Here is a 25807-nt window from a genome sequence, read left to right as displayed (position 1 = left end):
CTTTAATGTGCACTCTTTCAGTTTGATGTAACCCATTATCAACTTAAGAAAAATCCTTATATGTAAACTTACATAAAAGATAAACAAGAACGTCTTGTAACCTCTAATTTATTCCTAAAACACAGGACCAGTCAAGGGTCTATTTTTCATCATTACTAAGTAAACCTGTGGGGCAGCTAGGTCAAAGATCCTGTGACCTGAAGACACACCTCTTTGACATTATGATGAGATTTCTATTGGGTGATTATTTCATCTATCTTTCAAAAAATATGTATGGAGCACTTATATGTAAGGCAATTCTAGTTGTTGAGGACACAGCAACAAATAAAAGAGACAAAAGTACATGTTCTTCAAAAACTCATATACACAGACAACAGTATGTTGGTTACCAGAGGATATAGGGGGGTGTGGGGCTAGTAAAGGGGGTCAAATATATGATGATGGAAGATTTCACTCTAGGTGGTGAACACACAATGCAATACACAGATGATGTACCATAGAATTTTACACCTGCAACCTATATAATTTTATTAACCAGTGTCACCCCAACAGATTTAATTTAAATAAATAAAAGATAAAGATCTCAATTTTCTCCTAAAAAATACTTGTTTTTATGTCATTCACATTCAAGTAGGAGGTGCACTAGTAAAAAAAAGTTACCTAGTGAATGTAAGATATGTGGAGTGGTGCTGCGTTGTCGAGAAAGACAAAGAAGGACAAGGAAGACATAGAAAAGGCAGAGCTGCAGTCTTACATTGGAGGTTCAAGGGATGCTTCTTGGAGGAAATAGCATTGAAAGACAAGGAACTGAGCCTATATAAGTATCTGGGGAAGGGGTTTTCCAAGCAAAGGAAACACGAAGTGCCCTAGTCCCCATGCAGGAGCTAAGTTTTATGTAGCTATTTTGGGAAGAAAAGAATAAAAGACCCTTAGGTTGGAGTCCTTGCTCTTTGCCTTTTACCAACTCAGAAACCTTTATGAAGAAAACAGTTTTACTTCTCTGGAACCTCAGTTTCTTCCTCTGTAATTAAGGGTGGTACCACGTACCTCACAAAGTTATTCCAAGGGGGAAAAAGGATGTTTGAGAATGCACTTTAGAGCACTAAGGGATAATTCCCAGGTGTGGGTCCTAAGGGAAATGGTAAATATACTAAAGGCTCTGCTGGCTTCAATCCATGACCTAAATAAACTATCAAACTAGTTTCTTCTTTCTGGTGAGGATAATAGTATCTCTCTCACTGCGTGTTCAGGGGCTCGGTGAATGACCTAATCCACGTAAACACAGCGACTGGCACACTAACTCAAGACGTGAAGGGTTCAAATCACGATCCCTCTGGGTGTGCGAGCTACAAGTGGCCAGGGGCTCCATTCCTCTGCTCAGCATGGGGCAGCCAGGGTGAAACTCTTCAAAGTAAGGTGTTTTCACAGACTGTAAAGTCCATCCGAACACGTTGAACTATTTGGAAGAGTTTTCCCTCACATCCACATTCTGCCGTGACTTTCTACCTTCCAAGTAATCAGTTTCACTTTCTGAAGCCTTTTGAACATACTCAGGTCCCAGTTCAAACTGCCTTGAAATTGCGCTCCCATCAAATTCAGGGTTCTTAACAACGAATTCAGAGGCCCCTCCTCAAAACAGCGCCACCGCAACTTGTGCGCCAGAGGGCGGCCTTTTCTAACGCCATGATGGCGTCACTTCCAGTCTCAGCACAGAGAAGGCAGGCGTGGCCACGCCCAGGCCACTGCCGAGACCCAGCCTCCGCGCAGACTCACGAGCTGTTCCGGAAGAGGTCAGGCTGGGGCGCGGTGAGTGAGGGACCACAGCATCACAGTGCGGGTAGGTGCTTGACTTTCCCAGATGGCGCAGGTGCCTGCATGGCCGGTAGGAACGATGTTGTTCAGGGGCAAGAGCTGGAGTAATGAGACAAGTTCACGAGTCCTCAATGGAAGCGGGACCTGGGGTGGTCGGAGGGCTGATGAATCTGAGACTGTGAGTTCGTCATTTTAGAAGGCAGAATTCATTGTGGGGGTTGTCTGAAATGCTGATGGCAGGTATAACAGAAAAGAAGTTACCATGGCCCAACTTTCCGGGATTTCCTTGACGCTGCACTGGAAACTGGGAAGAAAGCAGTGAGGATTGGTCTGTAGTGATTTCAGATGTAAATACCCCAACTCGACCCTGGGCCAGAGGCGGGTCGGGGTGGGAGGTGGGCGTGCCCTGCGAGCGATTGCTGTCCTTGGTGCTGAAGACCAGACAGCGGTCCCAGGAAACCCGCTGACGGCAGGCAGGGGCGGTGTTTGCAATTCCGTGGCTAGAACTCAATCTCTCCATCAGCACTGGACACGTGGGTGATCTTCAATCAGTGTTTGATTTCATAAAATTTAGGGAAGCCAGTACTTCGTTCCAGAAAGGAATTTCATTCCTGTCTTTCTTCCCTTAGGGAAGGCACCTTCAACTTGTGCACCCAATCATTTGCCTTCACGCTCCAATCCTTTAGAGCAACCTCTGTGTTGGCGCAGGCTCTTCAGCCAAGGTGAGCTTGCTCATGTGCCACGAAAATGAGCTTCCCAAACTTCCCAAATAAGAGTCCTTAGCAGCCAGGGTAAGGTGAAGGGACCAATGGTGCTTTTCCCCAGTTACATGTAAAAAATAACTTTCCTATTTGGAAAAGAGATGGTAGGTCTGGGCAGTCTTCCAATAAAGGAAAGACCATGAATTTCCAGTTGGTTCTCATACTTGTTTGCCTTTCTATGTGTGTGTGTGCATGAGGGATGGTGTTCCTGTATTGGATTACAGAGTAGGTATTTTTCTGTCTATTGACTCAATAAAATGTTTACTAGTCTTAGTGCCAGCTGCTTGTTTGTTTTGAATTGTTTAAGGTTAAAGTGTGAAAAGAAAAGAGGGAAAATGTGAAATGTGTTGAATTAACCTGATTCACAGTATTCTCAGATGCATCTGGCATAAGAAAAGCTATGCATTGTAAATAAAAATGTTTTTAAATGCATTATTTCATTTTATACAGTATTATATCTCATTGTTCAATTCTGAGAGAACCAATGGGTTGATGTTCTAAAATAATCAAATATTGTGAAGCTGAGGACATATGGTAGAAGTAACTCTAAATGTTTTTACTATTTAGCAGAAAGTTTATAACACAGCTTTAACTAAAGATGACTTCCTTGTTTGCTCAAGAAGTTCGCCTATCTAAAAGACATGAAGAAATGTAAGTATTTTTTAAAAGGCTAAGCTAAATGTATAAATTGTGCTGACTTTATTAATGAAACGTTGTATGCACAGGAAGACTTAAAAATCTGAAAGTGTGTCATTTTAATTTTCTGACACTTGAGAGAGATTTTGGTATAAGGGAATGTCATTGTCCTTAAGAATAACAAAGATTGAAAGATATAATTATACTCCATATGTTTTTACTTTTTTTACTAGTATCTAGACAATTTCACCCTTCCTCTCACCCTTTCTAGGTTACACACTAATATTTAATGGACTACTCTAAGCCTCTTACTCTGGGCCAGCTTCATGGGTATGTGACCTGTGGAGCCAGAGGCCCCTGCACTTGGTTTAATGCTCTAATGTTGTACTCTTGAAATTCCTAATACTTTTTAAGGCGGGGCCTCATATTTTCATTTTGCAATAGGCCCTGCAATTATATAGCCAGTCTTGCACTTATATTTGGTATTAACCCTCTCTACCTCTGATTGTGGGCTCTCAGGTTTTCCTTTTCTCTATAATTAATCACCAAGCCCTTTTCCTTGGTCTTTTAAGATATTTTATTTGCAAAAATGACTGTTCAGATATCAATTCTACCCTCAATAACAGCCCTATGAAACAGTGTTTCTTAAGAATCTCCACAACTATTTGGGAAATAATTAGACTGTTACATATACTACTTACGCATTTTTAATCATGTGACATATTTACTTATTAATCATTTAAGAGGACCAAAAACTTGTAAAATGAGCATTGAACCAGTAAGAAACTTTTAAAGTATATTCTGTATAACAAAGTAATTTGATAATTCACTTACAGCTTTAAACATCTTTCTTCAGTTACTGTTTTACCTTGTGGTGAGTTAGCATATATACACATAGCCTCTCACTCATCTGTGGAACCATCATCTTTCTCTTAGAAAAAGAGGAAAAAATATTTTTATTGCTTCTTCAGACATATGGAAGTTTAGCACAATTCTAAATGTGTAACATGAGATTCAGGTGTATTGAAGTGTTAAGCAGAAGGTTTTGTAATAGCCAGTTATATTGATATATGTGTGTGTAGGTATATATAAGTATGTGTACAAAGGGATGTTCATTAGTTTGAATTTTTGCCAAAAAATTAAAACATATTTTCAACACTTTAAAATAATTTTAGAAGACAAGTGAGGCTAAAAAAAGACAGAAGCATGCACTTATGGTATATGTTAATGAAAATAAAAATAACTTTATCCAGAATTAAGACTTATTGAACCACCTCAGTTTTTCACTGCCTTATTAATTGGTTTTCAAAATAGGTGGAACTTGAAGTACAGTTAAGAAATGAATGTTTTATATTGGTCAAGCAATTAAATGTCCCCTTTAAAAAAACTTTATGTATAATAATCTTCATTTTTATCTAGAGTATCACAAAGATTAAAGTTACTTCAACGAATGACGAGTAAATTTGGAGATCCAAACAAGGAAAGGTCATCTCAGATTCAAGCCGCTGAGACTGCTTTTAAAAGGAACCTTAGGCTTTTAAAGGTAAGTTCCAAGATTTGAGTATAAAGATTTTTTCTACCTTTGCAAAAGGTTTTAAGTGAATTTCATGATTTTGATTTATGTAATATCTTTGTTTTGAGTAATAAATAGAATTAATGAAGCATCATGTTTTCAGACCCAAGCAGTGAGATAAGTAGATATGGATTTTCATTTTATTAAGTGTAAAAAAGTGAAGTTTGCTTAAGCTAAATGTTTTCAATCAACCAGAAAAATCAATGACTACAGAAGGAATTTTAAGGTCATCTTTTATGCAATAAGTAATAAATATAAGATGTAGCTTTCCATCTTTTATCTTTTCTTTATAGGGAGATTTTAAAATACCATGAAGTATCTATAATGTACTTACATGTAACTCAAAACTATTAACATCATAAAAACAAGAACAATTTGATTTCGCCTTGGTGAGGCCCCAGTCAACACATAGAATTCGTATGTAAGATAACAGATTTTTCAAGATCCCTTTTGGTGGTGAGGGAGGGGGCGGTCAAAGTGTGTGATTGCGCAGGGCCTCACCATTTGGCCAATGTGCCCACTTGGAGTAAAATCATATGTGTAATATTTTTGGCTGCTTGCTGTGCTTTGCTTCCAGAATTGTGTGGCTTCATCCATAATTAAAACCCTAAAAGTTTGCTTCTAGTCAAGCTTCCAAGAGATCCTATGACTAAAACATTTGGTAGTAAGGCTATATTATTTAAGTTATAAAGCACTGTTTTCAGTTTTTATTGTTAAATATTTTCATCGATAGGCATGATATAGTTATCTTCTGTCCTCACTAGAGGATAAAGGAAGAGAAAATTCAGTTATCTTCTCAGCTTCTGGCAGTTTGAGCCACAGTAATTTAAGTCACAGCCATAGTGCTACCAAAGCATTCTATATTGCCATATGTCTTACTTGCCCAATGGTGTTTGCAATATTTATTTTTAAATGGAAATATATAGGATAATCTGCAATTTGCTGTGAAAAGTCAGAGAAATGAAATTAGAAGGTTTGAAGTCTTGGTTGCTACTTACCTGCAGCAAGTTCAGGTAACATTTGGTTTCCAAGCATCTTTTAATGAGCTAATACTTGATGAATGCCCAGAAGGTCCTTACTGTTGAGCTAGTTCTGGTTAGAAAGTGGGAACCACAAAATATGCATAAGTCAGATCTCTTTACCTCCAGTAACTAACAGGCTTAGTTGATGATGTAAGGTTGTCACACACAAAATATGAGGCGTTGTATGATCAAACATTAAGTTATATGGAATACTCAGTACTCATATTCTAGGAGTAGGTATAAACATCTTTGAGAGCTCAAATAGTCGAAGAGGTCTCAGAGAGGAAGCTAAGCTGGAGCTGTGTTTGAATCAGCAGAAGGCAAGGCATTCTGCTAGATTGTTACAGAAGAGCCAACAGAAGAGCCGTACTAATGTTCATGGGACCATGTAACTAGCTTGGAAAGTCATAGGAAAAGGTTGGGTATGTATTGTGAGGTCTCTGAGTAAGCTGAGACTTTATGTTGAGATAATATAGTTCTGAAAGTGTTTGGGCAAAGAAAAATAAAGACTTATGTAAGAAACATATGAGAGGGTATTTAAGAAGGATTTATTTGCTATTTAGAAACAAAATCATTTCAGGAATGGAGAGATTGGATTTAATAGAAGCTATAAAATAACTGTCATATCGAAGGAAAATAATGAAGTTTCATAGTCATCAGAAACCAGTGTGACGTGGTATTTTTCTTCTGATTATCTAAGTAATATATTCTCACTGCAGAGAACTTGAAAGAACAAAGAAGATGAAATAACTTCTTTATCCTGCCCGTCTAGGAATTATTATATTTTTTTGTATTTCCTTACAGTTTTTAATAAGCATTTATTGAACACTCGTTACATCCCAGATACAGATGCTGTCTCTTCCCTGTTTTTGTTTTATGAATTTTGGATAATTATATATGCAATATTTTATCCTGCTTTCTCTCATAGTTTTTAACTTTGGAAATAATTTTAATGGTTCTATTTTAGAAACTGTTGTGAAAATAAAATAAATAGGACTTGAGTACAGAATTTTGAGTTGGGAGAGACTATTGTCATCTGAAAGTTATCAAATTTTTTTAGCATAGAAATTTTTTTCAAAGTTGTAAAATAGATAAAAGTGGACAGCTTTGTTCCCAAGCCCCTACCACTGAGCATTTCTTTGCCTGCCCTGCTGTGGCTCTAAGGAACTGGGAAAACCACTAATCTGCTCTAATTCCTTAATTTAGAGATGAAGAAAGCATAATAACTACTCCTAATACCCCTTGTCAAGAGCAGGTTGAGTTACATCAGGATGTGTACTTAAGTGAAGAATGAGCTTCAAAATGGTTCCATTAATATTTGGAAGCATTCCTGTAAAGATAGTAGTAGCAAAATAAGGATGACCTATATCACCATCAATTATTTGATCTTACTTAGATGCTCTGGCTAATATAATAAATATTAAAAGGTAATGAGCTTTAACTTTTGTTAAGGAAGATACAGCACTAGCATTTTTAAATGGTATAGTTATATATACTAAGACAAGCCAAAATTGTCTTAAAACTAGTATATTTTGAGTTGAACAAAATTAATGGATCAAAGGTAAACATCAATAGCAATACTGTAGATACAACTGGAAAATATAGGAGATCACTTTCACATTTACAATTAAATTATAAATACTTGGGAATGCAAGAGATATGCATGATTTGTATAAAAACAGTTATTACATTTCATTGGGAGACTTATGAGAAAACTTAAGTAGAGATACATGCCTTAATCCTGAATGGGGAGTGTTACTTTTCTGAAGTCAGATGTCACAAAGTTAGTTTTAGATTTATAAAATCTCACTAAAATGTGTATCAAACCCAATACAATTTCTGTAAATGTATTTGCAAAAACAAATTATCAAGAATATCAAAGAATATTTTTAAAAGAGGAGTAATAAGGAAGAGACTAATCCCATAAAAGATTCAAACTTATTAGTAAAAGAATAAACAATAATATAGGTAGAAGGAAACACACAGTGAGGGTTTCAACAGTAAATATTGTAACAGATAGTGGACTTTGAAAACAGACTGAGTGATTTTTCCCCATTAATATTAATAAAATGAAATGTATTTGCCTTTTAAAAACATAAGCATAATTGGTATGGATTTGTAAGATAAAGAGAGGATTTTGTTTCAATAAACATTTCTGTAACATAAACTATCATCTTTCTCACCTTTATCCCCACAAAACTTAGTTTTACCCAAAAAGGGCAGTTTTGTGGTAATGAAGGTCATCTCGTGAGGAGGGTGGAAAGACACTCCAGGGTGAGAATGAATGGGAGAGCACCATAGCGTATTAGCGATGCACTGAGGACTTCTGAGGAGGCGTGGCCTGGAAGCCTTCACCTGGCAGCTGTCAGTTAGCTGGAGCCTTCATCTGTCGGCCTGCCACCCATAATGGCCAGTGACTTACAGGTCCATGTCTCTTCTCTTTCCTCTTCACATTTCTCACTTTCTCCAATTCAATGAAGAATAAGTTTAATGAATGCTTAAGTGTTCCTTGTACCGATGACCCTGTACCTCATGCTTTAGTATCTTGCTTTTTTCTATCCCAGAAATTGCACCTCCAGCAGAAAAGATTAAACCCAGTCCAGCCATAGCTGAGTTTACTCTGTACATTTATAGGGAGATATATATTGCTGGGCTGGGAAGCAGGGGTGTGTCGAGGGAGGGAGAAGAAGGAGATCTCAGTCCATGAGTTTTTGTGCTTGTGTTTACCTTTCTTAATCACGAGTCAACTCACTTATATAGGCTGCTGAATCCTGCCATTGTGTAACATTTACACCATCATACACACTAGACACTTGTTTTTTAATTGTTATGAAAAATTTCAAACCTGTGTAGAAGAGGGAATAAAAGAAGGTACTTCCACATGCTTATCACCCAGATTCAATAATTATCAAAACACAGTCCATCATGTTTCATCCATACTCCTCACCTCCAACCCCTCAGATCATTTTGAAGTTAATATTTAACATTGCATTGTTTCATCTGTGAATAGCTCAGTATATTATCACTATATTATTTCAGTATTTAAACTAAAAGATAAGGACTAATTTAAATAAAAATCACAGTATTATTATCTATCTAAGAAATTTACAATAATTCTTCAAATATTCAATCAAGATTCAAATTTCCCTGATTAACTTATAAACATGTTTTTACATTTGTTTGGGTCAGTATCCAAATAAAATTCAATTTGTAATTGATTGATAGGAGTCCTGAATCTTTAAGTGTCCCCTGCCCTTTTAATTTCGTTGTTGAAGGACTTGGATCATTTGTCCTATAGACTTTCCCAGAGTCCAGATACTGCTAATTACATAGCTGAGGTATCATTTAGTATGTTATTCTGGTTCCCAGAATTCCTAAAAATTGATAAATCGAAGTTGTGCAGTGCAAGAGAAATATAATGTGAGCCACATATGTAACTTTAAATTTTTTAGTATACACTTTTATAAAATGAAATGAAATAGATTAAATAAAATGTTATTAAAAGTAATTTCATCATACATAAAATATTATTTCAAACATCATCGCTAGTCCTTTTCTTCTGGCAGCATATAGTTAAAGAAATTTTTCAGCCAGGCTAAGGAATTCCTACTTCATCTTCTGTGTAGTCGGTATCAATTTTTTTTTTTTAATCTAGGTAAGGACATATTTAATAATAAGGCCATAGCACTGGGAATGACATGGAAAGCCTAGTGGAAACATCCCGAAGCACTGAACTTTTAAATGGCAGAGAATAAGAGTTGAAGATACAGGGTATCTGGGTGAATAGAATTCCCACTATTATATATTCAATACATTCAGTAGCAAGAAGATGAGTGTAGTTTTATTAGGTTGAGAAATAAGGACAAGGAAGAAAAGTTATCCATCCTGCTACATGAAGAGTGAAAGCTAGAGAAGAGACAATTTTGGAGGGGGAAAAAGTAAAAAGAAAATGACAGATGTCACAAGTCTTAAGCCCGCAGTTGGGATAAAAGAGAAACAAAGGAACCAGCTAAGGAGAAAGACAAGGATTCAGAGAGGTTATCAAAACGTCTATGAAAGTGAAATGTCACTTTAGGAAGAAATCCCCTGGAGTGATAATCTTCTGTGGAAATGCTGCAGAAGTGACAGTCAAGTTACTAACCACAGGCCTGCTTTACCAGACCACCTGTTCCCACCTGTATCTGCTTTCCTAGAAGAGATATTTAGTATACTTATTTTTGATCTTTAAGAAAAATGTTGCTTTGGCCTGGGTGACTCAGTTGATTGGAGCATCATCCTGTACACCAAAAGGTTGCAGGTTCAATCCCTGGTCAGCACCCATACCCAGGTTATGGGTTCGATCCCTGGTTGGGGTGCTTACGGGAGGCAGTCCATCAGTGTTTCTCTTTCTCTTTCTCTTAATCAATTTCTCTCTCTCTGTCTCTCTCAATAAAAATATTCTCGGGTGAGGATTTAACAAAAGGAGAGATGTTTATAATCTTGTCTATAGGTATTAGTGACACCTAGATCTACCATTAATAATAACTTTGTAACTGTTTTTAGAGTATTGGTATAATCGAGGTTGTGATTTTATTCTTTTGTTTTATAAAAGAAATAATTTTTCCAGGACTTAGTAAAATTTCAATGTAATCACAGAAAAGTTAGTCTTCTCTATCTGCTGTAGCGTCAGCATCAAAAGCTTTTTAGCGTGTCTTAGATGTAAACTTCTGGGATGGGATCAACATGCTACTAGATGGGCTTTTTATCCCTAAATTGATGTTTTTCCCCTTCAAATCACCTTCCTCTAGACAGCAGGTGCATTAATAGCTGTGCAAGTTTGGGGAGTCCCTTTAGGGAATTTCCTGTTTTTCCCTTTTACATTTCACACCCATCCCATGCTCCCCGCACTGCCATCTGCTGTCTCTTTTCTCCTGTTCAGCACTGGCTTCTTCACACCCCACTCCCACGCCCTTTTCCATCTCCCTCCGTCTGTCCAACAGCCCTGTACTGAGATTGCTCCAATGCTTTCTTTTTTCTATCACATCACTAAGCTCAAAGGAGAGACAAAATTTACACAGCCTTCAACCAAGGCCTCTGTGAACCTGACAAACATAAGCAAGCACAAGACAACATAGGTTCTGATTTGGGAGCATTAATTTAAACAGAATGCAAATGTTTCTGGGCATGAACTTAATGCCTGATCAAAGTAAAGTCTTTCCTACGGTATGAATTACATTTAATTACCCTTGTGTTGCTATAATCATAAGAGAAAATACATCTACCAGTTAAGCTCCAGATTAAAGCACAGTGCTTGAATGCCATCAGCTAAATGGTATACTACCTAGCAATAAACTTATCATCAAGATTACCTTGGAAATCTAGTACTAAAAATCTAAATAGTATAATGAAAAGGTTCTTGTTGTAAAGTCCTGAGGTATCTTATTGACCTTCTTTTAAATATTAAAAATACTCGCATAAATATAAAATTTTAAATGGAATATTGAACAAATGTGTCATTAATATATCATTTACATGATCTGGACAGACTTAATCTCTTTACTTTTAAGGTTAGCACAGTGTGGGTCTAGGTATCTGACTGTTTTTAGTATCTGAATATTTGACTATTTTATCCATCTGGCTGTTTTTAATGGTTTAAGAGCTAAGTTGGAGCTCTGAACAGTTTTAGAGGAAGTTTTTTTTTTTTTTGCAAGAATTATTGACACTATTTAAAATAAGGCAGAACTCAGAAGTACCACCCTCACCTTTTATTTTAAAATAAGAAGCCCTGCATCCTCTATTTGAAACTGGTTAAGCAATAATCAGCTCTCCTACCTCAGTGCACCTCCATCAGCTCAAACTGTATCCAGAGAAGAGGGGAAGGGAGAGATTTGGGATATTGATACAGCTATATATATTACAGGTGCCATTTGTGCATACTATGTAAATACATTTTGTTTTTAAATGCTGATGTCTGTTGCAGGATATAGAAGCAGCAGAAAAGTTTCTACAGGCCCAGATTCACCCTTTTTCACTGCCTGAGGTGCTTTCTCTTGAGGTGAGAATCTTAAGGAACAATGGTAGAGACCCTATAATTGTAAATTAACTAGTGATTATATGTCTGTATTTCCAAGATTAATTTATTCAACTAAAATAAACAAGATGTGTCTGATCTTTTTATGTCCACAGAGCCATACTTTGTATATAGTAGATAATAAGTATCTTGACTTAAATAAAAACTTGATCAAGTGAAATTTTTATAAAGATTTTGTGTCCTTTCACCTAGTCACTTAGAAACAGCTATCCTGTTAAACGCTAACAGAAAATATGCACTACTAAGTTGGCAATATGCCTAACCAAAGTGCTTTTCCTGTTTGCTGATGTTAGATGTAGCAAGCAGTTCAGCCCTTAACCAAATATTCAACCAATGCTATATAAATGCATTTTATGCAGTATAGTGTGGCTTTTATCTGTTTTATTTTGCTCAGTTCAAGAACAGATTGGGAAGATGGTTGGCAAAAATAAACCAAACCATAGTTGGCATATGAGTGTATTTTTGATGAAAGGGAGTTTACTACATATAGAATAGTTTGAGTTGATATTTTTAATGACTTTTTCAAATACAATTTTGCTTGCTGCCTAACAAGAGATGAATAGACTCAAATTTAAAGGCTGAGAATTTGCCCCTCAATTTTCTGTGTCATCTAGAGTAATAAGAAAAGCCAGTGATCAAGGAGAGAAAAATCTCTGGTACAAAGTTGTGCCCAGGGCATGTCTTTTTCTTTGTTGAATTCTCCAATCCCTTACTCTGGCCTGTACAGGGCCCACACAGTAGGGGTTAATCCAGCCATGAATGGTGGAGAAATTCCTAACCACAAGCCTCAGGTGGTATTTTCTTTAGCTAGCGTTGCAGAGCAGGATGACCTTTATTTTCAGTATATCAGGCTGTTTCTCAGACCACATGCATAGGTGCAGAGATATACAGAATCCCTCATGATTTTCAACTTTCAGAACCCCTATACCTTTTTAATGCTAGAGTGAATCATTATGTGTTCTTAATGCTGTTGTTACTCTTTGGCTGAATTTCCCAAAATGAGATTGACAGTGATGACCTAATACAAAATGCCCTCCTGTGATGCGGAGATTTTGGCAAGTTATTTTTCTTTGGCCTCTGTGAGGCAGTCACCCAAGAAAGCCATTGAAGCTTGTATACACGATATGGTGGTGATGTTGCATGAGCTTCCATAACTTTTACAGACTGCTAGAGTCAGGCCACTAACACAGCACCTCAACTTATAAGTTATTAGAATTTAAAAATGGCTAGGTTAGGTAATATTGATATTATTTTCTCATTATACAAAAAAAAGGAATAAATTAAAATTTGTCATATCAAGAGGTCTGTGAAAAAATATAATGGATAAACTTTTAATGTTTTCCCCATGAAATTCATGGGTTGATTCACCTGAAGCAGCTCATGATTAGTGATTTTATTATAATATTTTAGTTGGGTAATCATTTGGTATGGAATTTGGAACATTAAACAAAAAACATTTAATGACTGTGGCCATAAATTATACTGGTAATAATCACAAGGTTGGCCACAAGAGGGCGTGTAAAATCACAATAAAATTATGAAACCTGTAATTCTGCCAGGCTCTGGTTTTACTGAGAAATTAAAAAATTAACACTAGTAAGAAGCCAGATTTTTTTCTAAAATTAACATAAAATATTCTGTAAAGGAAGTGCATTCTACATATATGTGTTTGTGTACACACACACACACACACACATTTAAGTGAATAAACATTTAGACTATTATGAAGAGCCAAGTTCAATTACTTGATATGCTTTTTAACTTTGGGATTTTTTTTTCCAGACTCTTTACTGGGCATCAGTAGAAGAATATATTCCCAAATGGAAACAGTTTCTTTTAGGAAGAGCACCATATCCTATTGGTGTTGAAAATCAAAATGAAGCAGAAAACACCATTTGAAACAAGGCACAGCGATAACTTCTTCATGTACTATTTTTAAAAAACCTGTTTAGTAATACTAAGCCAAATATTAAAGAATATGCAGGTAATTGCAGGAATTTTAGGAATAAAATATATTCCTATTGTCCCATTACCTCCTCCATGATAATGAAGACATGAGAATCTGCTGGCAAGTGTCAGGTTACGTTTTAGAGACCTACTACTATTTCAAGGTCATGAATTTGTGTTCTGTCAAACTCATGCAAGTATTAAAAGCTAATATTGAAAGGTGGATTGTATATTTAATAAATTACTAAATGAGTTTTTGTTTAAAAAAATCATTTAGCCATTCTCATCTAAACACCGAATACCAGCTGTTAGTTGTGATTTTTCATTTTGTAGAATCTTTACTTTTCAGTTATTGTATTATGGGGACAAGGTCGAAGATCAAAGTGGTTGCTCACTATTTGTTTCTTTTAACAAATGAAAAGATAATGACACCTACCTGCTTTAGTATAATAATACTTATCAGAAAATAGATTCAAAGGATTTTGTTCCTCAGAAAAAATAAAACCTCTAAAAGTTCTGTAGGAAACAACTATACTATAAAGTTTTTGATAAGTAGCCAGTTTCAGCAGGGCTCCAACTGGTTCTGAAAAAGGATACCTATTAAAGCTGGGGATGGTTATTGGATCTTGACTTGCCAACCCTATGAGTGCAAATAAATCCTCTCTCGTCTTTTCATCTTTAAACTTCCCCTCCTCTCTCCCTTCTATTTTCATTATTTCTGAAACAACTATCAGTCAGAAATCTCTAGGTCACAACCCTGAACAGCTCAGATTCCTCAATGCACTGCTGCTTGAACACTCAGAAAAATTATAACTTTTCTAACAATAGAGGCAGCTTCTACTGATAAGGGAGTCTACACTACGTTACAATGAAAGATTGTATATTTTAAACTGGTTTGTGTTTTTAAAAGAAGATAATAGGAGAACTGAAACAAACTATATTGAAACATCCATTGTACTAATATGTACTAATAAGTTTCTTTAAACTACCATCATGGAAATATCCTGATGAGTGGGTGTTGGTGTGGATAACAATAATGTTGTTTTCATAATATGTGCTGGCAGATCAGCATATTTCTCTACAGTGTTAACAGTTGTAATTAAGGAATAAACAGCACAGAGTGTCAGTCCTATGACAATTGTATCTATGGTGTCACAATACAAAATGTCACAAAATATTAGAACTGTTAATATAACTATAAAGGGTATCAGCTTAAAGGCTGAGAGCCTTTAGAAAAGGTAGACAGAGAAAAGAAGAAAAAAGAAAACTGGCATGGAGACCAGAAAAAATTTATACCTTCTCAGGAATGTTCTGTCATGAAAATAAATTGATAATTTTTTTCCCTGTTACATTACAGTTTGGTTTCTAGCCATCCAGTTGATTTAGCAGGAGAATGCAGTGCTTTTTAGCAGCTTTGAATTGGTAAACAGATTTAGATGTAGTAGAAAGGAACATGAGGAAGTTTTTTTTTTTTTAACATCCAATCTTTCCCAGCATATGCACATAAGAAGGTGAATGAAGCAATGTGAAACTTATTTCTCTTTAGTCAAGTGGAAAAAAGGCTAAACATTTGTTGAGATGGTAAAATATTGTGTCAAGCAAGTAGGCACATTCCAAAATTAAACAGTGGTTGATATGTTAACGTCCTCAAATATTTGAGCATACAGTTCCTTTGCATTCTGTAAATTAAATCACCAGTAGGTTAGATTAAAATACAAAATGAATAGCAATTTAACCATCTCAAAAAAGGTTCACGATTTTTCTCCCCTAAACTAACTTGCTAAATAGTTTTTGAAGAATGCTTAAGTTGAATATATTCTGAGTTAGGATTCAGGGCAGAAGGGAAGGTTTTTCTAGGTTTTAGCTGTATCATTTCTCCCATTTCTAGTTAATACCTCGAAAACTCCCAGAGATGACTTTATTCCTGGCCCCCACAGAGCTTTCTCCACCCCTCCCTCCCTGTAGACTGTAACAGATTGCATCACATGGGGTGTGTGTCTGTGTGCTTTAATTTCCATAGGGACCTGGATACCCAACTAAAGGTCTTTATATTCCTTGTGGCAAATTAGCTTTATATAGGAATCCACAAATATTGTGTTTTTAAGGAGAGGCAAAATACCATATCTAATATATATTTTTGTACACAATAGGAATCAGACAAGAAAAAAGGAATGTCATCTACTCACACCTCCCCACTCCTAATTTAGTCCCGTTTCCATATGCTACATTGTACCTAGTATTGATTCTTTATGAAAACTGAATTAAAAAAATTTTTTAGAATGGGGTTTTCAAACTAAGGGCCATTTCAAGAATTTGTTTTCACAGCCTTACTTGAATTGTTGCTGAAACACTTCTAGTATATGAAATTATTAAACTATAAAATGCTAAGTATCAGAAAGAGCTGCAGTTTTTTCCAAACCTCAAAAATAAACTTTAAAGTACTAAGAAAAAAGCCTAAAACTCTGGAAACCAGACCTCTGGTCTTCCTTGTGTATAGGGAACAGCGTGAATGAAATATAGGGCAACTGACAGTTTTTCTTTGCACTGTGTACAAGGTGTTTTAACTGGTCAACTTAGATGAGGATACTAACTTTTCACTTTCTTTACAGTTTTGTCCTCTCTGCCTCATTCTCCCTTTCCATCAAACAAATAAGATGAATATGTAAATATATGTTTAATAAAAATTAAACTTATTTGGAGATTTTAGCACTTCCGAGATAGAGACAGGCTGAGGATAAGGTGAGGCTGTATTATGTGAAAAACCAGAGTTTGCAATCACCAATTTTAGACAAGAGGAAGATATTAAACTTTAAAACCACTGTCAGTATAAAATGTGATGCACAAGGCCATGAATTTGACTTATCTACAAAATATATTTTCCTTCTTTATAAATGTCTTTTTACTCCTTTTATATTCTATTTTTTATGTCTTTTATTTGAAACAATATTTTGAATCTCCCTAAAGAGTTTCTTCCCCCATTTTAAGAATTACCCAAATATAATAGCTACATGGCTTAAATGACACTCTTCATTTCAATAGTCTGTTTTGATCTTTTCCACTTTAATTAGGTTGCTGGCTGCAATGTACACTTCAGAAAGGCAAAAACTACATAGTGATTTCAAACAGGAAAAAAATGTAGAAAATGGAGAAGGGAAAGAGGAAGAAATTACTTCTGGAAAGCCTCAAGTTGGAACAAGGAAGTCTCTCTCTCTCTCTCTCTCTCTCTCTCTCTCCCTGTGTGTGTGTGTGTGTTTCTTAAAATTTAGAAGTTAATTTGTCTTCCGAGGAAATTTAATTCTTTATTGCTGATAGAAGAACGTTTAGAGTTTTCTGAGGCAAACTTGGGGAGGTGTCAAACTTCAGCAATTAGGGAGAGGATTGATTGGTAGATTTGGCACTTGGCATTGTGATCCCTCTTTCTGACTGGAACTTACTAAAATCCAAGACAAAGAATATGACTACAACAAAAATAGAGGCTAACAAAGGCTTCTGGACATCATCCACCTCTCAGAGTCAAGTTTCCTTGCTTACAAGAAAATGGACCAGGTCCCCTACCTTATAGTAATGTTTTAAAGTTCTTGCTATTTTAAGAACTCTAGTTCGTGTCTCAGACAAAGACTGAGACTCTGCTAAAGTAGTGTCTAGATTGACTACAATATAAATTAATAAATAGTGAATTGAGAGGAAACGGTGAAGTGTTATTTTAGAAAGTGATGATTTAGTTTGTTTCTATCTTTTATATGATAATTGGGTCATTTAACCTCCACTATTAAGGTCAAGGTATTCTTTCTTATTCCTTCCTAAGTCCAGGTTATGGAACTATGAGTTCTTTGTTTTTTTGTTTTTAAGTGTTTTATAAAATTCCACTTTGGGGACAATACAGTCAAAGGAGCACAAAATTTCATTTATATATTTTCTCTAGTTCATCTCTTTTTACCTCTTCCAATACAACATAATTATTTTTCATACCTTGTCTCCAACTATTTATAAGGTCTGTCACTTAATAAATATAACCCTGTAGTAGACTACTCTATCAGAAAAGAAATACTCAGATGTTCGAAGAAGCCAAATCTAACACCTTTTAAAATGCTATCCAGTAAACATGGAGGTGGATGACATTCAAACACCATTCATTCAACAGGTTTTACTGACTGCCTACTCTGTAGCAGGCACAGTTCCAAGCACTGAGAATATAGCAGTAAACAACCCCCTCTGCCCCCAAAATATCCATGTCCTTATGGAATTTATATTCTGAAGGGAGCAGTGGGTGGAGGGGGTTGAGAAGGTAGTGATAAACAGTAATATTTGATATATTAAATGGTGACAAGGTCTAATATAGTATGAATATCTAAAATGCTTTCTTAATGCAAGAGAAAAAAGCAGTTTTCGTAGTTTCTCAGAAAATATGAGTAAAACAAAGATTTTTCCTTATTCAAAGATCTTGAATGGGGTTTTTTTTAGTGAAGCAACATTTCCACTGCTATTACTGGATTGGCCAAAAAGTCTGTGTAGTTTTTTCCTTAAAATAAAAGACACATTTTTCATTTTCACCAATAACTTTATTGATCTGAATATTTTGACCATGTTGGCTATCTTCCATGTGGTATAACATCGATTGTTCTCAATTAATGTCTCAATTTGATTGGTATTAACTTCAACTGATCTACCCAATTGTATATAGCATTGTCCAGCCAGAAATCTCCAGAGCAAAACTTCACAAACCACTTTTGACACGTTCCATCCATCACAGCACCTTCTCCATATACTGCACAAATCTCTCTCTCTCTCTCTCTTTTTTTTTTTTTTTTTGCTTTTCAGTTACATTTTTACCTTTCTTGAAATAATAAAGCATAATATGCCAAAAATGTCGCTTATTTTCTTCCATCTTCGATATTAAAATAGCTACACAAAAATTCATCAATTTTGGAAGTTTGTTTTAAATGCACTCTGATATGACAGCAGTCACAATACAATCTAACCAAATTGTTTCAAATGAAATTAAAGAAAACTAAGCACTACTAGAGCTATCCTACAGAAAAAAAATGAACAAACTTTTCGGCCAACCCAATAATTTGTATCTTGTAAAAGCTTAATGAATAGGTTTATGATAAAGAATGAAAAAATAAGTCCTCACTATTTCAACAGATACTTTTACATCAACATTCATATCAGCACGAATCACAATAGCAAAAATATAGAAACAACTGGTTGAATGCATAAACAAAATGTGGTGTACCAAAGACAGCAAGGGTAGCTATGCTTCTATCAGACAAACCAGACTTTAAGCAAAAAACAGTAAGAAGAGACAAAGGAGGTCATTATATAATGATAAAGGGTTGATTCATCATGAAAATATAACAACCAAAAATATATATGTACCCAACATCAGAGCACCTACATACATTAAGCAAACACTAACATATCTGGAGGGAGAAATAGAAAACAATACAAAAATAGGAGGGGACTTCAATAATAAAGAAACATTGGACTTGAGTTGTATAGTAGACCAACTAAACCTAACATATTTAAAAAAAACATTCCACCCAACAGCAGCAGAAGTCACATTCTTCTCAAGTGCACACAGAACATTCTCCAGGATAGATAATAGACAGGTCACAAAACAAGTCTTAACAGATTTAAAGATTGAAATCATATCAAGTATCTTTTCTAACCACAATAGAATGAAACTAGAAATCAACAAGAAGAAAGCTAGAAAATTTACAGACATGTAGAAACTGAACAAGACACTCCTGAACAACCTGTTTAGGTCAAAAAAGAAATCAAAGGAGAAATCAAAAAATACTTTGAAACAAATGAAAATAGACACACATACCCTAAACTATAGGAGGCTGCAAAAGCAGTTCTCAGAGGAACTTTTACAGCTTTCCCCCACTATCCAAAGTACAGTGTTTCTATAAAACCTTTCATAAACTGAAATGGTACCAAGTGAAGAATATCCCCTGCTTTCCAAAAGTTTGAATTACATCAGTTCACTTTTACAAAAGACTGACATTAATACCTGTTTTTTGCTAACTAAAATAAATCCAAAGAGGATTTTTGCTTTTACAAAAAAAGCTATTACTGTTTTAATGTAGGTCTATCATAAAAGTGAAGTGGTGCAATGCAAACTTTCGAAAAGTGGTGAATTCCTAGATAGTGATAAGTGCTTATATTAAGAAAATAGAAAGATGTCAAATAACCTAACTTTACACTGCAACCAACTAGTAATAGAAGAAAAAACTAAGCCAAAGTCAGCAGAAGGAAACAACATAGATCAGAAAAATAAATGAATGCAGACCAGAAAAACAATAAGAAAGATCAAGAAAACTAAGAGCTGTTTTTTTTTAATCAAAAGATAAACCAAACTAAGAAAACATTAGGTAGACTAAGAAAGAAAAAAAGAGAGAAGACCCAAATAAATGACATCAGAAATGAAACAGGAGACATTACAACTGATATCGCAAAAATCCATAGAGTCATAAGAGATTACTATGAACAATTATAACCAATAAACTGGATAAACTAGAAGACATGGATAAATTCCTAGAAACATGCAACCTACCAAAACTGAATCATAAAGAAATAGAAAATCTGAACAGACAAGTAATCAGTAAGGAAATTGAATCTGTAATCAAAAACCTCCCAACACAAAAAAATCCCAGGACCAGATGGCTTCACTGGTGATTTCTACCACACATTAAAAGACTAATTAACATCAATCCTTCTCAAATATTTTTCAAAATCTAAAAGGAGAGAACATTCCCAAACTCATTTTACAAGGCCAGCATTACCATAATACCAAAGCCCAATAAGATCACAAAAAGAAAACTATGGACCAATAACTCTGATGAATATAGATGAAAAAATTCTCAACATTATATTAGCAAACTGAATTTAATAACACATTAAAAAAGCATACACCATTACCAACTGGGATTTTATTGTGGGACATAAGGATGATTCAACATACACAAATCAATAAGTGTGAGGCACTACATTAACAGAATGAAAGATAAGAACCATATATTATCTCAATAGATTCAGAAAAAGCATTTTACAAAATACATCTTTTCAGGATAAAATCAACAAAATGGGTATAGAAGAAATACACCTCAACATAATAAAGGCCATATATGACAAACCCACAGCTAACATCATACTCAGTGGTAAAAGACAAAGGTTTTTCTTTAAGCTCAGAATAAGACAAGGACACCTACTTCCACCTCTCTTACTCAACATAGTACAATTACCTAGCTGGAGCAAGTAGACAAAACAAGAAACAAATGGCATTCAAATTGGAAAGGAAGAAGTAAAATTGTCATTATCTGTAGATGATGTGATCTTATATCAAGAAAATCCTAAAGAAAATCCCAAAAATACGTTGGAACTAATCCATGAATTCAGTTAAATTCAAGATATAGAATTTAGAAATCAGCTGCATTTCTGTATACTAACAAGGAAATAACTGAAAAATAAAGAAACGTATTTCATTCACAATAGTACCAAAAACAACAAAATATTTAGGAATAAATTTAACAAAGGAAGTAAAAGATCTGAACAAGAAAAACTGTAAGACTTTGATGAAAGAAATTGAAGACACAAACAAATGGAAAGATATCACATGTTCATGATCAGAAGAATTAATATAATTAAAATGTCCAGTTCCAGCCAAGATGAAAGCCTAGACAGCCATGCTGTGTCTCCCTCCACAACTAAGAATGAATACAACTACCTCAAAACTAGAGACAACCAGAAGAACCAGAAAACTGAGCTGCATGGAAGTCCAACAAACAAACATATAAAGAAGAAATACTCATCCAGACAGGTAGGAGGGGCAGAGCTGGGGCGGAAAGGATGCAGTGTGGTGGCAGCAGCAGCAGCTGCAGTGGCAGGCTGGCATAAAGCACAGTCAAACAATTTTAAAAATCAAGAGGGACACCTGGGGAGCACTCCCAGCACCAGACCGGGCCTCACAGCTCACATTTCCAGCACCAGAGACAATAAAGCCTCATTGCTTCTGACTGTGCAAATAACTGGGGGTTGGGGCAGAGGCAGAAATTGCCGGTCTCTCAGCAGAATTCGCTTGTTTAAAGGGCCCCCACAGTCCTAGAATGTCCGCGGACCCACCCAGTAGACCCAATTTCTTTTCCTTTGCTTCCCTCTGCCTAGTAACCTCATTCCCTCCAGTAATCCCACCCCCCTTAGTTCATGTCCACGGGTCGTGCATATAAGTTCTTTGGCTTCACCCTTTCCTATATTATTCTTAACTTTCCCCTGTCTATTTTGTACCAACAAATTATGCTTCTTACTCCCTGCACTATTTCCCCATTTCTCCCCCTTCCCCCTCCCAGCTGATAACCCTGCAAATGATTCCTATACCTATGATTCTGTTCCTGTTCTTGTTGTTTGCCTAGTATGTTTTTCTTTTTATTTTTTAGATTCAGTTGTTGATAGTTGTGAGTTTGTTGTCATTTTAATGTTCATAGTTTTGATCTTCTTTTTCTTAAATAAGTCCCCTTAACATTTCATATAATGGCTTGGTGATGATGAACTCCTTTAGCTTCACCTAGTCTGGGAAGCACTTTATCTGCCCTTCCATTCTAAATGATAGCTTTTCTGGATACAGTAGTCTTGGTTGTAGGTCCTTGCTTTGCATCGCCTTGAATACTTCTTGCCAGTTCCTTCTTGCCTGCAAAGTTTCTTTTGAGAAATCAGCTGATAGTCCTATAGGTACTCCTTTGTAGGTAACTCTCTGCTTTTCTCTTGCTGTTTTTAAGATCCTCTCTTTATCTTGAATCTTCGGCACTTTAATTATGATTTGTTTTGGTGTGGTCCTCTTTGGGTCTAGCTTGTTTGGGACTCTCTGTGCTTCCTGGACTTGTATGTCTATTTCCTTCATTATTTTTTCACATAATCTTTCAATTTCTTGGTCTTCTTCTTTTCCTTCTGGCACTCCTATGATTCAGATGTTGGCACATCTGAAGTTGTGCTAGAGGTGCCTGAGCCTCTCCTCAATTTTTTTCAATTCTTGTTTCCTCATTCTGTAGTGGTTGACTATTTTTTTTCTTCCTTATATTCCAAATCATTGATTTGAACCCTGGTTTCCTTTCCTTCACCATTGGTTTTATGTGGATTTTCCTTCATTTCATTTAACATAGCCTTTACTTCTCCCCTTATGCGTTTGCCACACTTAAGCATATCTTTCAAGCCTGTGAGCATCTTTATCACCAGTGTTTTGATCTCTGCATATGTTATGTTGGCTATCTCCTCCTCTGTTAGGTTGGCTATCTCCTTGTCACTTAGTTCTCCCACTGGAACCTTGATCCGTTTCCCCTTTTGGGCCATACTTCTCTGTTTCCTCATCTTGACAGGCTCCTGTGTTTGTTTGCCTCTGTCTTAGGTAGAGCTGTCACACCTGTTATGTTGTAAGGGGCGGACCCTTAGGTTTTCTCATTAGTAGAGGGCGTCCCGTTTCACTATGTTGTGGCACTGTATGTGGGAGAGGCCACATGCTCAGCACTCGCTCCTTTTCCAGTCACTTCTCCCACTTTGTATGGTACTGGCGCCTGTCTAGTTGTTGCCCTGGCTGTCATTCCCAGAGTGGGTGGGTCTGCGGATATTCTAGAACTGTGGGGGCCTTTTAAACAAGCATACTCTGATGAGAAACCGGCTGTTTCTTCCTCCACCTCAAATACCACTGGTTTACACAGTCAGAAGCAATGAGGCTTTATTTTCCCCAGAGCTGGGACCATGAGCTGTGTGGTTTGGTCTGATATTGGGAGTGTTCCCCAGGTGTCTCTCCTGACTTTAAAATGTGTGACTGCGCTTTCCGGCAGCTTGCCACTGCCACCACTGCTGCTGCCACCATACCACATCCTCTCCGTCCCAGCTCCTCTCCTCCTACCTGTCTGGATGAGTATTTCTTTTTTATATCTTTGTTTGTTGGACTTCCATGTAGCTCCATTTTCTGGAACTTCTGGTTGTCTCTAGTTTTGAGGTAGTTGTATTTCTTCTTAGTTGTGGATGGAGATGCAGCATATCTGTCTAGGCTTTCATCTTGGCCGAAGTCCTCCTTGACATTGGTCTTGACAATGATTTTCTTTTTTAGATATAACTCAAAAAGCACAAAAAGCAAAAGTGTTAATACATCAAACTAAAAAGTTTTTACATAGCAAAAGTAGGAAAAGAAAACCAACAAAATAGAACGGCAACAAACAGGATGGGAAAAATATTTGTAAATCATATATCAAATAATGGGTTAATATCCAAAACATATAAAGAACTCATACAACTCAATAACAACAATAACAATAGCAACAAAACCACAAGCAATCCTATTAAAAATTGGGTAGAGGCATTGAATAGACATTTTCCCAAAGAACATGTCCCTACGGCCAACAGGTATATCACAAAGTGCTTACCATAACCAATCATCAGGGAAATGAAAATCAAAATGGGCATCATATAAAAGACAAGAGACAACAACTGTTGTGTAGGGAGGACGTGGAGGAAAGAAAACCTTGTATGTTGATGGGAGTATAAGTGTTCAGCCATTATGGAAAACAGTATTGAGTTTCCCCCCCAAATTATAACTACCATATGATCCAGTAATCCCACTACTGAATATATACAAGGTCTGTTCAGAAGATATCCAGCTATGTAATATGAAAAATAAAGACATTTATTCAAGAAAATACAAGATACAGGAAACACTGTACATAGAACAATGAGGTTCAGTCCCCTTCAAAGTAGGCACCTTGAGACCTCACACACTTTTTCCAATCACCATCAGCTGCCCCGTCATATTTTCCTGAATCTCATCAATGGCCTGAAATCTCTTCCTTTTCAAAGGTGATTTTAGTTTTGGGAAAAGCCATAAGTCTCGGGGCACCAAATCTGGGCTGTAGCGGGGCTGAGTCACCCGGGTGATTTGATGTTTTGCCAAAAGACTCTGCACAAGAAACGAAGCATGGGTAGGTGTGTTGTCATGATGAAGTGGCCAGTGACCAGTTGCCCATAGCTGTGGCCTTTTGAATCATCTTAATAGTTTCTGTGCAGGAATGTTCAAGCTTAACGCAAAATTTGGTGCAGATTCGTTACTCTGCTTGTTCAGTCATTTTGAATGCAATGGCCACAAAGTACACATGCTCACTCAACAGCCTCTACTGCCCCCACTGACCCACTGACCCACTGACTACTACAGTGAAGTAGTCATTGTTCATGCATGTGCATTCTACTCCACTTTCTTTGGATGTCAGGTTACATCTATGTCACACAAACCATTCTCATTATGTTAACAATGGCTGGGCTTTTTCTGGACAGGTATTTGTACTCCAGTGTTCACTGCAGCATTATTATTCACAATAGACAAGATATGGATAAAGAAAGTGTGGTATATCTCTATATGTCTATACAAAATAAAATATTATTAACCATTAGAAAGAAGGAAATCCTGTCATTTGTGACAACATGAATGGCCCTTGAGGGAATTATGCTTAGTGTGATAAGCCAGACAGGGAAAGCCAAATATTACATGGTACCACTTATATGTGCAACATAAAAAGGCCAAACTCATAGAAACAATAGAATGGTGTTTACCAGGGCCTGGGGAATACTCTTAAAGGGTGCATACCTGTCACTGGAAAATAAATTCTAGAGATCTAAATTCACATTATAGTCATTATATTCAACAATTACATGCCTTAAAATTGCTAAGAGACTAGATATTAAATATTCTCACATCAAAAAAGAAATGATAATTATGTGATGCACAGAGGTGGTAGCTAAAGCTATGGTTGTAATCATATTGTAATACATAAATGTATCAAATTAACATGTCATACATCTTAAACTTACACAATGTTACATGTTAATTTTATCTTAATTTTTAGACTGTGGCATATACATACAGCTTTAAAAAGCAACATGCTACAACATGGATGAAACTTGAAGGCATTATACTAAGTGAAACAAGCAGGACAGAAAG

The 25807-nt window shown here is 36.1% G+C and overlaps 1 protein-coding gene across 1 annotated transcript; it reads left to right on the top strand.

Annotated features, from left to right (window-relative positions):
* Positions 1-1756: 1756 nt before the first annotated feature.
* CEP15 (centrosomal protein 15) lies at positions 1757-14074 on the top strand. Its single transcript, XM_090282939.1, has 6 exons — positions 1757-1837; positions 2442-2534; positions 3141-3224; positions 4629-4752; positions 11764-11838; positions 13657-14074. The coding sequence occupies exons 3-6, from the start codon at positions 3172-3174 to the stop codon at positions 13771-13773; spliced, it is 369 nt and encodes a 122-aa protein (XP_090139065.1). The 5' UTR covers positions 1757-1837; positions 2442-2534; positions 3141-3171; the 3' UTR covers positions 13774-14074.
* The last annotated feature ends 11733 nt before the right edge of the window (positions 14075-25807 follow it).

This window comes from Furipterus horrens, unplaced genomic scaffold (genome assembly GCF_987537825.1).
Source record: "Furipterus horrens unplaced genomic scaffold, mFurHor1.1.pri manual_scaffold_7, whole genome shotgun sequence".
Taxonomy (NCBI): Eukaryota; Metazoa; Chordata; class Mammalia; order Chiroptera; family Furipteridae; genus Furipterus; species Furipterus horrens.
This window is presented reverse-complemented; position numbering and strand designations above follow the sequence as displayed.